The following is a 14383-nucleotide window of genomic DNA, read 5'->3' as shown; positions in this document are numbered from 1 at the left end:
GGGAGAGGCAACGTCGATGATTTTCACCCAGGTCATCGTTTGCCCTAAAGCTGAACCTGTGTGAACTCGCGTTTTTGTTGGTGATGGATTGCGGGAGGGGGGCAGCAGTGCATTCATTTCAGTTTTCACATAGGGCACTGGTTAGCTTCCAGCCGGCCCTGTCCTGTGGAACTCAGTCCTCAAGGGACAGATTGGAAGGGAATTATTTCAACTCTAGAGGGCTGTTGAAAATTTCTTTATTTCAGGTTGGCTTTTTTCTAATTTTGTGTTAGGATCCAAATTTTGCTTGTGATCTGTGGGCAAAGGTTGACAGAGATTTTGAATTATTACTGCTGTATTCCTTGCACAGTTTACCAGACTGTTTGCCTTAATTACCCAAGCAATTCTGTTGTTATTCATACATCTTTTGTTGCTGTTTTAGAAATCTCCTTTACTGAGTATTATACTTTTTATAAACTTAGATGCCTTAGAAATAGGCACTTAATAAATTGAAAAACAAATGAGACAGGAGGCAGAGCTAGTGGTGTGAGGTAGAGCAGGCAATGCATGTTGGGAATCGGAGAGAGAGAGGGGATAGGGCTGATGGTGTGAGGTACAGCAAGCAATGCATGATGGGAATCAGAGAGAGAGAGGAGAAAGGGCTGATGGTGTGAGGTACAGCAGGCAATGCATCATGGGAATCAGTGACAGAGGACAGAGCTAGTGGTGTGAGGAAGGGCAGGAAATACAAGAAGAGAATCGGAGAGAGACAGGACAGGGCTGGATATGGTACATAAGAACATGCCATATTGGGTCAGGCCAAGGGTCCACCAAGCCCAGCATCCTGTTTCCAACAGTGGCCAATCCAGGCTATAAGAACCTGGCAAGTACCCAAAAATTAAGTCTATTCCATGTTACCATTGCTAGTAATAGCAGTGGCTATTTTCTAAGTCAACTTAATTAATAGCAGGTAATGGACTTCTCCTCCAAGAACTTATCCAATCCTTTTTTAAACAGAACTATACTAACTGCACTAACCACACCCTCTGGCAACAAATTCCAGAGTTTAATTGTGCGTTGAGTGAAAAAGAACTTTCTCTGATTAGTTTTAAATGTGCCCCATGCTAACTTCATGGAGTGCCCCCTAGTCTTTCTATTATCCGAAAGAGTAAATAACCTATTCACATCTCCCGTTCTAGAACTCTCATGATTTTAAACACCTCTATCATATCCCCCCTCAGCCGTCTCTTCTCCAAGCTGAAAAGTCCTAACCTCTTTAGTCTTTCCTCATAGGGGAACTGTTCCATTCCCCTTATCATTTTGGTAGCCCTTCTCTGTACCTTCTCCATCACAACCATATCTTTTTTGAGATGCGGTGACCAGAATTGTACACAGTACTCAAGGTGCGGTCTCACCATGGAGCGATACAGAGGCATTATGACATTTTCCGTTTTATTCACCATTCCCTTTCTAATAATTTCCAACATTATGTTTGCTTTTTTGACTGCCGCAGCACACTGAACCGACGATTTCAATATGTTATCCACTATAAGAACATAAGAAAATGCCATACTGGGTCAGACCAAGGGTCCATCAAGCCCAGCATCCTGTTTCCAACAGTGGCCAATCCAGGCCATAAGAACCTGGCAAGTACCCAAAAACTAAGTCTATTCCATGTAACCATTGCTAATAGCAGTGGCTATTCTCTAAGTGAACTTAATAGCAGGTAATGGACTTCTCCTCCAAGAACATATCCAATCCTTTTTTAAACACAGCTATATTAACTGCACTAACCACATCCTCCGGCAACAAATTCCAGAGTCTAATTGTGCGTTAAGTAAAAAAGAACTTTCTCCGATTAGTTTTAAATGTGCCCCATGCTAACTTCATGGAGTGCCCCCTAGTCTTTCTACTATCCGAAAGAGTAAATAACCGATTCACATATACCCGTTCTAGACCTCTCATGATTTTAAACACCTCTATCATATTCCCCCTCAGTCGTCTCTTCTCCAAGCTGAAAAGTCCTAACCTCTTTAGTCTTTCCTCATAGGGGAGTTGTTCCATTCCCCTTATCATTTTGGTAGCCCTTCTCTGTACCTTCTCCATCACAATTATATCTTTTTTGAGATGCGGCGACCAGAATTGTACACAGTATTCAAGGTGCGGTCTCACCATGGAGCGATACAGAGGCATTATGACATTTTCCGTTTTATTCACCATTCCTTTTCTAATAATTCCCAACATTCTGTTTGCTTTTTTGACTGCCGCAGCACACTGCACCGACGATTTCAATGTGTTATCCACTATGACACCTAGATCTCTTTCTTGGGTTGTAGCACCTAATATGGAACCCAACATTGTGTAATTATAGCATGGGTTATTTTTCCCTATATGCATCACCTTGCACTTATCCACATTAAATTTCATCTGCCATTTGGATGCCCAATTTTCCAGTCTCACAAGGTCTTCCTGCAATTTATCACAATCTGCTTGTGATTTAACTACTCTGAACAATTTTGTGTCATCTGCAAATTTGATTATCTCACTCATTGTATTTCTTTCCAGATTATTTATAAATATATTAAAAAGTAAGGGTCCCAATACAGAACCCTGAGGCACTCCACTGACCACTCCCTTCCATTGAGAAAATTGTCCATTTAATCCTACTCTCTGTTTCCTGTCTTTTAGCCAGTTTGCAATCCACGAAAGGACATCGCCACCTATCCCATGACTTTTTACTTTTCCTAGAAGCCTCTCATGAGGAACTTTGTCAAACGCATTCTGAAAATCCAAGTATACTACATCTACCGGTTCACCTTTATCCACATGTTTATTTGTGGATATCCACCTGTTTATTTGTGGATAACCACCATTTATTTGTGCCCCACCATGGGGCACAAATAAATGGTGCCCCATGGTCTCCAAAACAATCAACCCAAAAAAAAAGGGAAATCAACCCTGGTTCAGCGCTGAACTTAAACAAATGAAACAGACCTTACGCCATAAAGAAAACAGATGGCGCAAAACCCCCAACACCTCTACACTTTCTACATACAAGGGATTCTTACATCACTACAGGACCGCCATTCTACAGAAAAAAAAGGAATACTACGCAAGCAAAATACATCATTTCCAATATGATGCCCAGGCACTATTCGCCTACGTGACACAAATCACCAAATCTACTCCCCCACCTATTCCAGATGAACATGCTCTGTACCAGGCTAACGAACTCGCTTCATTCTTTCAACAGAAGATTTTAAATACTCTCGCCCTCCTGCCTTCAAATACTACACCTCTCAAGTCACATGAGAATCCCCAATCTCTCACTAGACCTAATTTCGACAGTTTCGAGTCAATCTCCACCAAAGAGATTGAATCCCTTTTAAAAAGGCAGAAACCATCAAGCCATCCGGCCGATAATATCCCATCGAGACTCCTGCTTCTCATCCCAAATGCGATCTCAGGACCTCTGACCAGTATCATAAACAGTCTTCTAACCCATGGAAGCTACCCAGACAGTCTAAAAACCGCCTCATTCAAGCCACTCCTCAAGAAACACAACTTAGATCCAAATGTTTTAACTAATTTCAGACCCATCTCGAACCTCCCATTCGTGGCCAAACTAACAGAGAAACTGGTAAACACCCAACTTTCTGAATATCTCGAAGACCACAAGATCCTATACCCATCGCAATATGGTTTTCGTAAATCACGCAACACGGAGACCCTTCTCATCTCGCTCACTGACCATATTATCATGGGGTTAGACAAAGGACACTCCTTTCTGTTAATCCTGTTAGACATCTCAGCGGCTTTTGACACCGTCAGCCATACCATCCTGCTGGATCGCCTAACAGACATCGGCATCTCCGGATCTGCCCACAACTGGTTCAAGTCCTTCCTCAGCAACAGGACTTTCAAAGTCAAAATCAACAATAAAGAGTCACCCATAACTAAATCAACTCTTGGCGTACCTCAGGGTTCCTCCCTATCTCCTACCCTCTTTAATATTTACCTCCTCCCCCTCTGCCAACTGTTAACAGACCTCCACCTAATTCATTATCTGTAAGCAGACGACGTACAGATTCTAATCCCAATAACAGAATCGATCTCAAAAGCGCTCACCCATTGGAACAACTGCCTTCTATCCATCACTAACCTACTTAACAGCCTAAACCTGGTTCTCAACGCCTCTAAGACAGAGCTGCTCTACATCTCCTCAAACGAAATCAATATCTCCCCACCATCACCACACAGCCCTCATATTACCTGCAAGCAGGTTAGAGACCTTGGGGTAATACTAGACAATCGACTAAACCTTAAGAAAATGGTCAACTCTACATCCAAAGACTGTTTCTTCAGATTACAGATTCTGAAACGTCTCAAAACACTCTTATTCTTCCACGACTTCAGGACAGTCCTCCAAGCGCTACTGTTCGCCAAAATAGACTACTGCAGTGCCCTTTTCCTAGGCCTCCCCAAATCCGCTACCAAACCACTGCAGATGTTACAAAACGCGGCTGCGAGATTGCTGACCAGTAGCAGACGCAGCGAACACATCTCTCCCATCCTCAGGAACCTACACTGGTTACCAGTCAATTTCAGAATTTTATACAAATCGATCACAGTAATTCATAAAGCTATCCATCATCATCTTCAACTCGACCTGGAAATCCCATTCAAACTCTACTCCTCTAACAGACCAACCAGAGATACTCTCAAAGGCACCCTGAAATTCCCTCCTACCAAAGCCTCACGCCTCTCGATGACAAAGGACAGAGCTTTTTCAATAGCTGGCCCATCTATTTGGAATAGCATCCCATCAAGCCTCAGAGTAGAGCCTTGCCTGTTAACTTTTAGAAAACGACTTAAAACCTGGCTCTTTCACCAAGCCTTCGCCGACCCACCAGACAAGCACTAGTTGTCCTCACGCAAACGGACTCTGACTCTTCCAGATTAAAGCACCATTAAGCTTTAACTCGTACGCACTATGTTATCACTTTGTTTTTATTTATTTCCTGCCTTGTCTTCCTTCCAGCTTCCTGCAAGCTTCCAAGTTCCCTTACCCTGTTGATTGTAACTTTGACTCATTCCTACCTATTGTTTACCTTTCGTTCACTTGAATTGCGACCCCAGTTATTTTCTTGTTTATTGTAAACCGATCTGATATGGTTATTTACTATGAAGGTCGGTATATAAAACTGTTAAATAAATAAATAAATGTTTATTAACTCCTTCAAAAAAATGAAGCAGATTTCTGAGGCAAGACTTGTCTTGGGTAAAGCCATGCTGACTTTGTTCCATTAAACCATGTCTTTCTATATGTTCTGTGATTTTGATGTTTAGAACACTTTCCACTATTTTTCCTGGCACTGAAGTCAGGCTAACTGGTCTGTAGTTTCCCAGATCGCCCCTGGAGCCCTTTTTAAATATTGGGGTTTAATTTGCTATCCTCCAATCTTCAGGTACAATGGATGATTTTAATGATAGGTTACAAATTTTTACTAATAGGTCTGAAATTTCATTTTTTAGTTCCTTCAGAACTCTGGGGTGTATACCATCTGGTCCAGGTTTACTACTCTTCAGTTTGTCAATCAGGTCTACCACATCTTCTAGGTTCACCGTGATTTGATTCAGTCCATCTGAATCATTACCCATGAAAACCTTCTCCATTACGGGTACCTCCCCAACATCCTCTTCAGTAAACACCGAAGCAAAGAAATCATTTAATCTTTCAGCGATGGCCTTATCTTCTCTAAGTGCCCCTTTAACTCCTCAATCATCTAACGGTCCAACTGACTCCCTCACAGGCTTTCTGCTTCGGATATATTTTTTAAAGTTTTTACTGTGAGTTTTTGCCTCTACGGCCAACTTCTTTTCAAATTCTCTTTTAGCCTGTCTTATCAATGTCTTACATTTAACTTGCCAACGTTTATGCTTTATTCTATTATCTTCTGTTGGATCTTTCTTCCAAATTTTGAATGAAGATCTTTTGGCTAAAATAGCTTCTTTCACCTCCCCTTTCACCTCCCCTTTCACCTCCCCTTTCACCTCCCCTTCTTTCACCTCCCCTTTGGCAATAATGATTATGATCATTATTGCCAAGCGGCCCCACCACTGTTACCTCTCTCACCAAATCCTGTGCTCCACTGAGAATTAGATCTAAAATTGCTCCCTCTCTCTTCAGATCCTGAACCAATTGCTCCATAAAGCTATCATTTATTCCATCCATTAACATTATCTCTCTAGCATGTCCCGATGATACATTTACCCAGTCTATATTGGGGTAATTGAAGTCTCCCATTATTACCACACTACCAATTTGGTTAGCTTCCCTAATTTCTCTTAGCATTTCACTGTCCATCTCACCATCTTGACCAGGTGGATAGTAGTATACTCCTATCACTATAGTCTTCCCCAACACACAAGGGATTTCTACTCATAAAGATTCAATTTTGTATATAGTCTCATGCAGGATGTTTATCCTGTTGAACTCTATGCCATCCCGGACATAAAGCACCAACCTCCTCCCGGGTGCTTCTCTCTGTCATTGCGATATAATTTGTACCCCGGTATAGCACTGTCCCATTGGTTATCCTCTTTCCACCATGTCTCTGAGATGCCAATTAAGTCTATGTCATCATTCACTGCTATACATTCTAATTCTCCCATCTTACTTCTTAGACTTCTGGCATTAGCATACAAACATTTCAAAGTTTGTTTTTTGTTTGTATTTTCATTCTGCTTTTTAATTGATAGGGATAAGTTAGAATTTTTTAGCTCAGGTGAGGTTTCAGTTTCATTATCCTATTTTCTTCTGTTGGATCCTTCTTCCAATTTTTGAATGATGATCTTTTGGCTAAAATAGCTTCTTTCACCTCCCCTTTTAACCATGCCGGTAATCGTTTTGCCTTCTTTCCACCTTTCTTAATGTGTGGAATACATCTGGGCTGTGCTTCTAGAATGGTATTTTTTAACAATGACCACGCGCCTTGCACACTTTTTACTTTTGTAGCTGCTCCTTGGAGTTTTTTTCTAACAATTTTTCTCATTTTATCAAAGTTTCCCTTTTGAAAGTTTAGCACGAGAGCCGTGGATTTGCACACTGTTCTTCTTCCAGTCATTAATTCAAATTTGATCACATTATGATCACTATTGCCAAGCGGCCCCACCACCGTTACCTCTCTCACCAAGTCCTGTGCTCCACTGAGAATTAGATCTAAAATTGCTCCCTCTCTCGTCGGTTCCTGAACCAATTACTCCATAAAGCTATCATTTATTCCATCCAGGAACGTTATCTCTCTAGCGTGACCCGATGATACATTTACCCAGTCAATATTGGGGTAATTGAAGTCTCCCATTATTACTGCACTACCAATTTGGTTAGCTTCCCTAATTTCTCTTAGCATTTCACTGTCCGTCTCACCATCTTGACCAGGTGGACGGTAGTATACCCCTATCACTATAGACTTCCCTGACACACAAGGGAGTTCTACCCATAAAGATTCAATTTTGTATTTAGTGGCATAAAGTCCTGTTGGACTTTATGCCATCCCGGACATAAAGCGCCACACCTCCTCCCGGGTGCTCCTCTCTGTCATTGTGATATAATTTGTACCATGATATAGCTGCAGATTTAGCTGCTTACACATGTTCTCGTCCTGTAAGACAGGGTACACCTCCACCTCACACATCGTCAGGTATTCCTTCCGATTAGGGATGATCATGCTGACATAACGACCTTCCATTCCTCTGCAGCACAGCTTGCTCACAGATCCTGGACTGAAATCAGTGATGGTTCCACATCTGGTTATTGGGAACAAGAGCAGAAGATTGGGTTAGTGAGGAATGACCGCCACAGACAAATATAACCAACTTGTCCTGCTGAGAAGAGAGAGAGGACTCAGAGGCTGGGATAGAGAGGGATGAGCTCCAGAGATGGATATAACCAGCCTCGTCCTGCTGAGAGGAGGGAGAGGGCTCAGAGGCTGGGATAGAGAGGGATGTGCTCCAGAGATGGATATAACCAGCCTCGTCCTGCTGAGAGGAGGGAGAGGACTCAGAGGCTTGGATAGAGAGGGATGATCTCCAGAGATGGATATAACCAGCCTCGTCCTGCTGAGAGGAGGGAGAGGACTCAGAGGCTTGGATAGAGAGGGATGATCTCCAGAGATGGATATAACCAGCCTCGTCCTGCTGAGAGGAGGGAGATGGCTCAGAGGCTGGGATAGAGAGGGATGAGCTCCAGAGATGGATATAACCAGCCTCGTCCTGCTGAGAGGAGGGAGAGGGCTCAGAGGCTGGGATAGAGAGGGATGTGCTCCAGAGATGGATATAACCAGCCTCATCCTGCTGAGAGGAGGAGAGGGCTCAGAGGCTGTGATAGAGAGGGATGAGCTCCAGAGATGGATATAAACAGCCTCGTCCTGCTGAGAGGAGGGAGAGGGCTGAGCCCCAGAGATGGATATAACCAGCCTCGTCCTGCTGGGAGGAGGGAGAGGACTCAGAGGCTGGGATAGAGAGGGATAGGCTCCAGAGATGGATATAAACAGCCTCGTCCTGCTGAGAGGAGGGAGAGGACTCAGAGGCTGGGATAGAGAGGGAAGAGCTCCAGAGATGGATATAACCAGCCTCGACCTGCTAAGAGGAGGGAGAGGGATGAGCTCCAGAGATGGATATAACCATCCTTATCCTGCAGGAGGGAGAGTGCTCAGAGGCTGGGATAGAGAGGGATGAGCCCCAGAGATGGATATAACCAGCCTCGTCCTGCTGAGAGAAGGGAGAGGGATGAGCTCCAGAGATGGATATAACCGGCCTTGTCCTGCTGAGAGGAGGGAGAGTGCTCAGAGGCTGGGATAGAGAAGGATGAGCTCCAGAGATGGATGTAACCAGCCTCGTCCTGCTGAGAGGAGGGAGAGGACTCAGAGGCTGGGGTAGAGAGGGATGAGCTCCAGAGATGGATATAACCAGCCTCATCCTGCTGAGAGGAGGGAGAGAAATGAGCTCCAGAGATGGATATAACCAGCCTCGTTCTGATGTGAGAAGGGAGAATGTGAAGAGGCTGGGCCAAGGAGTCAGAAAGGAAGAAAAATTCATCCCCAGGATGTGCTTCCTAAGAGCTCACATATTTTGGATAAATAAGAATAATTGAGGAAGTTTAAAGCCTCAGGGGGTTGAGGGTTAGATGAAAGATAGTAGGGGGAGAGGAAGCGGTCTTGGTTTGTGTACGGGGATCTGTTTGTTCATCCTTCCAGGATGGCAGAAAACCAAAGGAAGGATCTCACCTGGGCAGACTGGATGGGACAATCGTTTATTATCTGCCATCATTTGCTGGGTTATTGTGTTCCTACATTCACTATTTTAAAGCTCGTTTCCCTAAAACACAGTGACGAACTGCTGGCAGTGACTCACACGGGATTGTTGTTGTCTGCACGGTCTCCAACGCGGATCTCCGCCCCCTTCAGTCGCTCCGAGCAGCAGTCCCCCCGGTTCACCACTACGACAGATTTGACTTTCCAGCTTTTCTGCAGGTCCACCTGCCACCAGGGATTTTTGTCGTAACCAGTGTGGATACAGGAGCCTCTGAGGTGGTTGCTGTCCTGATTCCCATCAATGGCTAACCCAGGAGGCCCATCATATCCCACGGAGCTCTGAGTAGCGACACCGGTCAGTGCTATGTTCTTCTCTGAAACCCAAATGCAAAAATTAACGAGATAGATATCACTTATCCAAGGTCCCAAGCAGAAAGGATGGCAGAGCTTCAATTAGAACTCAATCAGAAGGAGATAAAGTAATTCTCCACCCACAGTAATAACCATCAACCTGTCCCTCCCCCCTATGTCCCCTACACCTACAGTATAAGCCAGAGGTGTCCAACTCCAGTACTCGAGGACTGTATGCAGGACAGCCTTAATAAATATGCATGAGATAAACGTGCATGTATGCTGCCTCTGCTGTATGCAAATCTATCTCATGCAAATAGATTAGGGATGTCCTGAAAACCTGACCTGTTTGCAGCTCTTGATTACCAGGGCTGGCCGCACTACCCCTAACTAATCAAGCTTGATATTTCACTTGGATGCAGCTCCATCACTGCTCTCTACATTAATGGTGGGGGTGGAAGGGAAATAGAACCAAAGAGCTAAGAGAAACAGATAAGTATGAGAAAAAAATGTGTGAAGCTTGCTGGGCAGACTGGATGGGCCGTTTGGTCTTCTTCTGCCGTCATTTCTATGTTTCTATGTTTCTATGGTTGTGTGGTGAATGTTGTGAATCAGAAATAAATCTCAAAGAGGAGTTAGCAATCTGTTAGAAACCTCAAAGAGGAGTTAGCAGTCTGTAATGAATCTGATGTTATCTGCTATAGTTGTGGGTGGATCCCTGGGCCGGTGGCAGATGACCACGCCCCCGGGAGGACATTCCGAGAGGGACCACCGGCTAGGCTTGAGTATGGAGACAGACACTCATTAGTTCTTTTATTAAACAGGTCTTTGAAACCACCAGAGGTGGCAGTAGTGAGCTGATATGCCCGGCAGGGCTGTAGTCCCTCAGATACTGGAACAGCGATCCCTGGATGGCTGAGCTGTTGAGAAACTATAGATAGTGAGTAGGCAGAGTAGGCAGAGTTCATGAACAGAACTAGATGACAAAACTCACATAAGGTCTCAAGGAAGCTCAGAAGCTGGAAAGGATTAGGCCTCGAGGAGCGAGTACCTGGTTCCAGGGTAAGCTCTGAGAGAGCGATGGTAACTCACAATGTTTCTAGTAGCGATAGCTTCAGGCAGAAGAGAAATATTCAGAGTGTCCAGGAACATGGGCCCTCGAGGAGCGAGTACCGGTTCCTGTCTGTAATCTGAAAGTAAAGAAAAGAGCAAGGCCCCCGAGGAGCGGGTACCTCTGGTAAGTCCGAGGAGGCAGAATAGCTTGGAGAGCCGTAGGGAATCCTTCTCCTTGCTAACTCAGCTTGATAGTGAAAATAGATACCTTTAAATATTGGAAGCAGATGACCTCATCTCAGGGAAATGCCCCTGAGGTTCGCGCCCTTGCTGGTACATCAATCAGAGCGCATGCGCGCGCCCTAGGTCTTCAGGCAACATGGCGGATCTGCAGCGTCGAGCCAGCCCGGACCGCCGGAGGGAGATGGCATTGAGACACTGCGGCAGCCAACCGTCCATCAGACCCAGAGGGAGTCGCCACAGAGGTAAAGAGGGCGGAGTGAGGGCGTCGAGCAGCGACGGTCGCAACAGTATCCCCCTTCAAAGGGCGATCTATTCGGGTACCAGGCTTAGGTTTAGAAGGATGCGTGAGGTGGAACTGATGAAGCATTTCTTTGTCCAAGATATTGGTCTCCCATGGCTCCCAAGAGATTAAGTCGGGGCCAAAACCTTCCCAAATCAGAAGGTATTCAAAAGTCTTGCCTCTGTTACGAACATCCAGAATCTCTTTGATCTTAATTTCTAAGTCGTCTTCTGCAATGATGACAGGTGGATCTTGAGACTTGGAAGAATCTTGCAGAGTGTTATAGATGATATTAGCAGCAATGGATTGAGCTGCTGTGAACATCACTGAGGGATTCAGAGGAAGTGGTGATGTTGGTGTATGTTCAAAACCCACTTCTAAAGATGACTCTCCAGTAGATGTTGCTGGATGAGAGATGGTGGTATCACCAGCAGAAACAGACTGGCTGGTTGCTAGAGATATCTTCTTCAGTACAATGCTGTGGCTCATCAACACATCCTCCGAAGGAATGGAGCATGACTGGTATCTCTTAAGTTTATAATCCGTAAATGCGAATAGACGATATGTCTTCTTCGGATCTAAATGTGCTGAGGTTCATCAGGCACATCTTCTGAGTGAAACGAGCGACAGCGCATCTGCTCTGGTGTTCCGATCTCCAGGTCGGTACTTGAGCACAAAATCAAAATGGTTGAAGAATAAAGACCACCTGGCCTGTCTGTAATTCAAACGTTGTGCGTGGCGGAGATACTCAAGGTTCTTATGATCCATGAAGATGGTTATTTGATGTTGAGTGCCTTCGAGCCATGGTCGCCATTCCTCAAATGCAAGCTTTATTGCCAGGAGCTCCTTGTCGCTGATCCCATAGTTCTTTTCGGCTGGAGAAAATCTTCATGAAATGAATGAACAGGGTCGAAAGTTTTTTGAGTCTCCCGCTTGGCTCAACACAGCCCCTACCCCTACATCTGAAGCATCAACTTCAACTATGAAGGGCTTGTTGGGGTCTGGATGCCGTAAGCATGGTTCTGTGGAAAAGACTGTCTTTAATTTCTCGAACGCGGAAATGGCCTCTGCGGACCATTTTGAAGCGTTGGCACCCTTGCGAGTCATCGCCATCAAGGGTATGGTTAAGGAGGAATAGTTCTTTATAAAGCTTCGATAATAGTTGGTGAACCCCAGGAATCTCCTTAAAGCCTTCAGGCTGGTGGGTTGAGACCAATTCTTGATACTTTAAAGTTTGTGAGGGTCCATTTGAAAGCCTTCTTTCGATACTATGTAGCCTAGAAAAGGTACAGGGTCTTTGTGAAATTCACACTTGGAGAGTTTGGCGTACATCTGGTGTTCGCGGAGATGGTGGAATACTTGCTTGTCATCCAGGTAAACCACAACGTTCTTGTACAGCAGGTCCCGCAAGATGTCATTCATCATATTTTGGAATATGGCTGGCGCATTGCACAACCCGAACGGCATTACAAAATACTCAAAGTGGCCGTCTCGTGTATTGGAGGCCGTCTTCCACTCATCGCCGCTCCGTATGCGAATAAGGTTGTAGGCCCCCTTCAGGTCAAGTTTTGAAAATATCTTGGCTCCTTGCAGCCTGTCAAACAGCTCCATCAGACCCGGAAGGAGTTGCCACAGAGGTAAAGAGAGCGGAGTGAGGGCGTCGAGCAGCGACGGTCGCAACAGTGAAAACAGAGGGAACTTGATGTATTTGAAGAATAACTGATTACCAGGGCTGGACATTCCTGGGGGTGTGGTGAAAACAGAGGGAAGAAGATGTATTTGAAGAATTGTAAGATTGTAGTTTGTAAAATGCAAGTGGTGCTTGCAAGTTAGTGAAACTTGCTCAGTATGTGTATGATCTGTTGTGTTTTTTTGTGTTGGGTTTTGTCTGTGTGATTTATTATTTTATGTATGTGAATACGATACGATGTAAATTGTTAGTTTGGAGAAACTTTTGGTGATTATGTATTGCAATTCTTTTTAGTATGGGTTTGAAATTGTTTAATAAATTCTTAATATTCTGTGATTTGGGGTAAATATTTTCTTTTGCGTTTTTTCTTAAATTATTATGAGTATTTTGTATATTTAGATATTATAGGTCTCTCTTTGTTATTTCATCCTTGGTATAAGCCATCAGTCTGCCTCTACTCTACAGTCCTGAGTGCGTGCTGAAAGCAGAAGCTGCATCTGCTGGTGGGTGAGCAGGCTTTTCAGCAGACGCGCATACTTTTTCTAGGTTACGTTTTCCTCAAAATAGATCAAATTCCCACATGGAAGCCGACTCCCGCTGCTGCTCCGTGCGGGTCACCCCCATGCCCTCCAAGAAGCACAGTGCAGCCACATCCCTGCTGCCCTGAGCTGCAGCTGTCACTCGCTGCCCTCCTTACTATTCTCTTGCCACCAGGGCAAGATCCTCTGTTTTTATCCCGTGCCTTTTTGAAGTTTGCCGCTGTCCTTTCCCATCACCATCTCCTCCGGGAGGGCATGCCGAGCTTCTGCCACCCTCTATATAAAAAAAAAAACCCCAAAACTACCTGCCAGTTTCTGAATCTAACCCCTTTGGAGCTTTCATATTGTGACCACCTGGTTCTACAGCTTCTTTTCCATGGAAAAATGTGACTTCTTGTGCATTAATACCTTTCAGGTATTTAAATGTCTGTATCAGGTTCAAATACCTCTGACATCTTGTTTCATATGCAGAAGTAAACACAATGTAAAGCCGTTAGTGCATGGGGTTCCCAAACGGCCGGTATTTGGCACCCTAGGTGAAACTTTGGTCAAGCACCCCCTTCCTCCAGCTTACCTATTGGCGGCAGCTCCAGCACAGCCCTCCCTCCTGCCAGCGGCGATGGCTCCAGCACGTCCTTCTTTTGAGGGTATTGACTCTGATACAGCACCCTTTTGGGCCTCCTGCTGGTGGGACTTTGCCACCCCCAAAATGTTGACACTCTAAGCAACGGCCTAGTTTGCCTAATGAAAGCTCAGGCTCCCATGACTTGGCCGCTTTTTTTTTAAAGGGAGGCTGAAAGCCAAGACCTCAGAAAACCATCCGTTTCCTAACATGTAGACAAATGGACTCAGGACCCGTGGGTTATGCACCTCTGCCAGCAGATGGAGACAGAGCAAACTGATGTCCCAGTATTTATATACCCCTGCACTGACA

General features: G+C 44.8%; 1 protein-coding gene across 1 annotated transcript in view; it reads right to left on the bottom strand.

Annotated features, from left to right (window-relative positions):
* LOC115083415 overlaps positions 1 to 14383 on the bottom strand; it is a 154178-nt gene that overhangs the window by 73308 nt on the left and 66487 nt on the right. The window contains exons 5-6 of the mRNA XM_029587221.1: positions 9394 to 9667; positions 7633 to 7788 (exon numbers count right to left, since the gene is read on the bottom strand). Coding sequence (XP_029443081.1) covers positions 7633 to 7788; positions 9394 to 9667 — 430 coding nt within the window. The remainder of the gene's footprint in view (positions 1 to 7632; positions 7789 to 9393; positions 9668 to 14383) is intronic.

This window comes from Rhinatrema bivittatum, chromosome 2 (assembly GCF_901001135.1).
Source record: "Rhinatrema bivittatum chromosome 2, aRhiBiv1.1, whole genome shotgun sequence".
Lineage (NCBI taxonomy): Eukaryota > Metazoa > Chordata > Amphibia > Gymnophiona > Rhinatrematidae > Rhinatrema > Rhinatrema bivittatum.
This window is presented reverse-complemented; position numbering and strand designations above follow the sequence as displayed.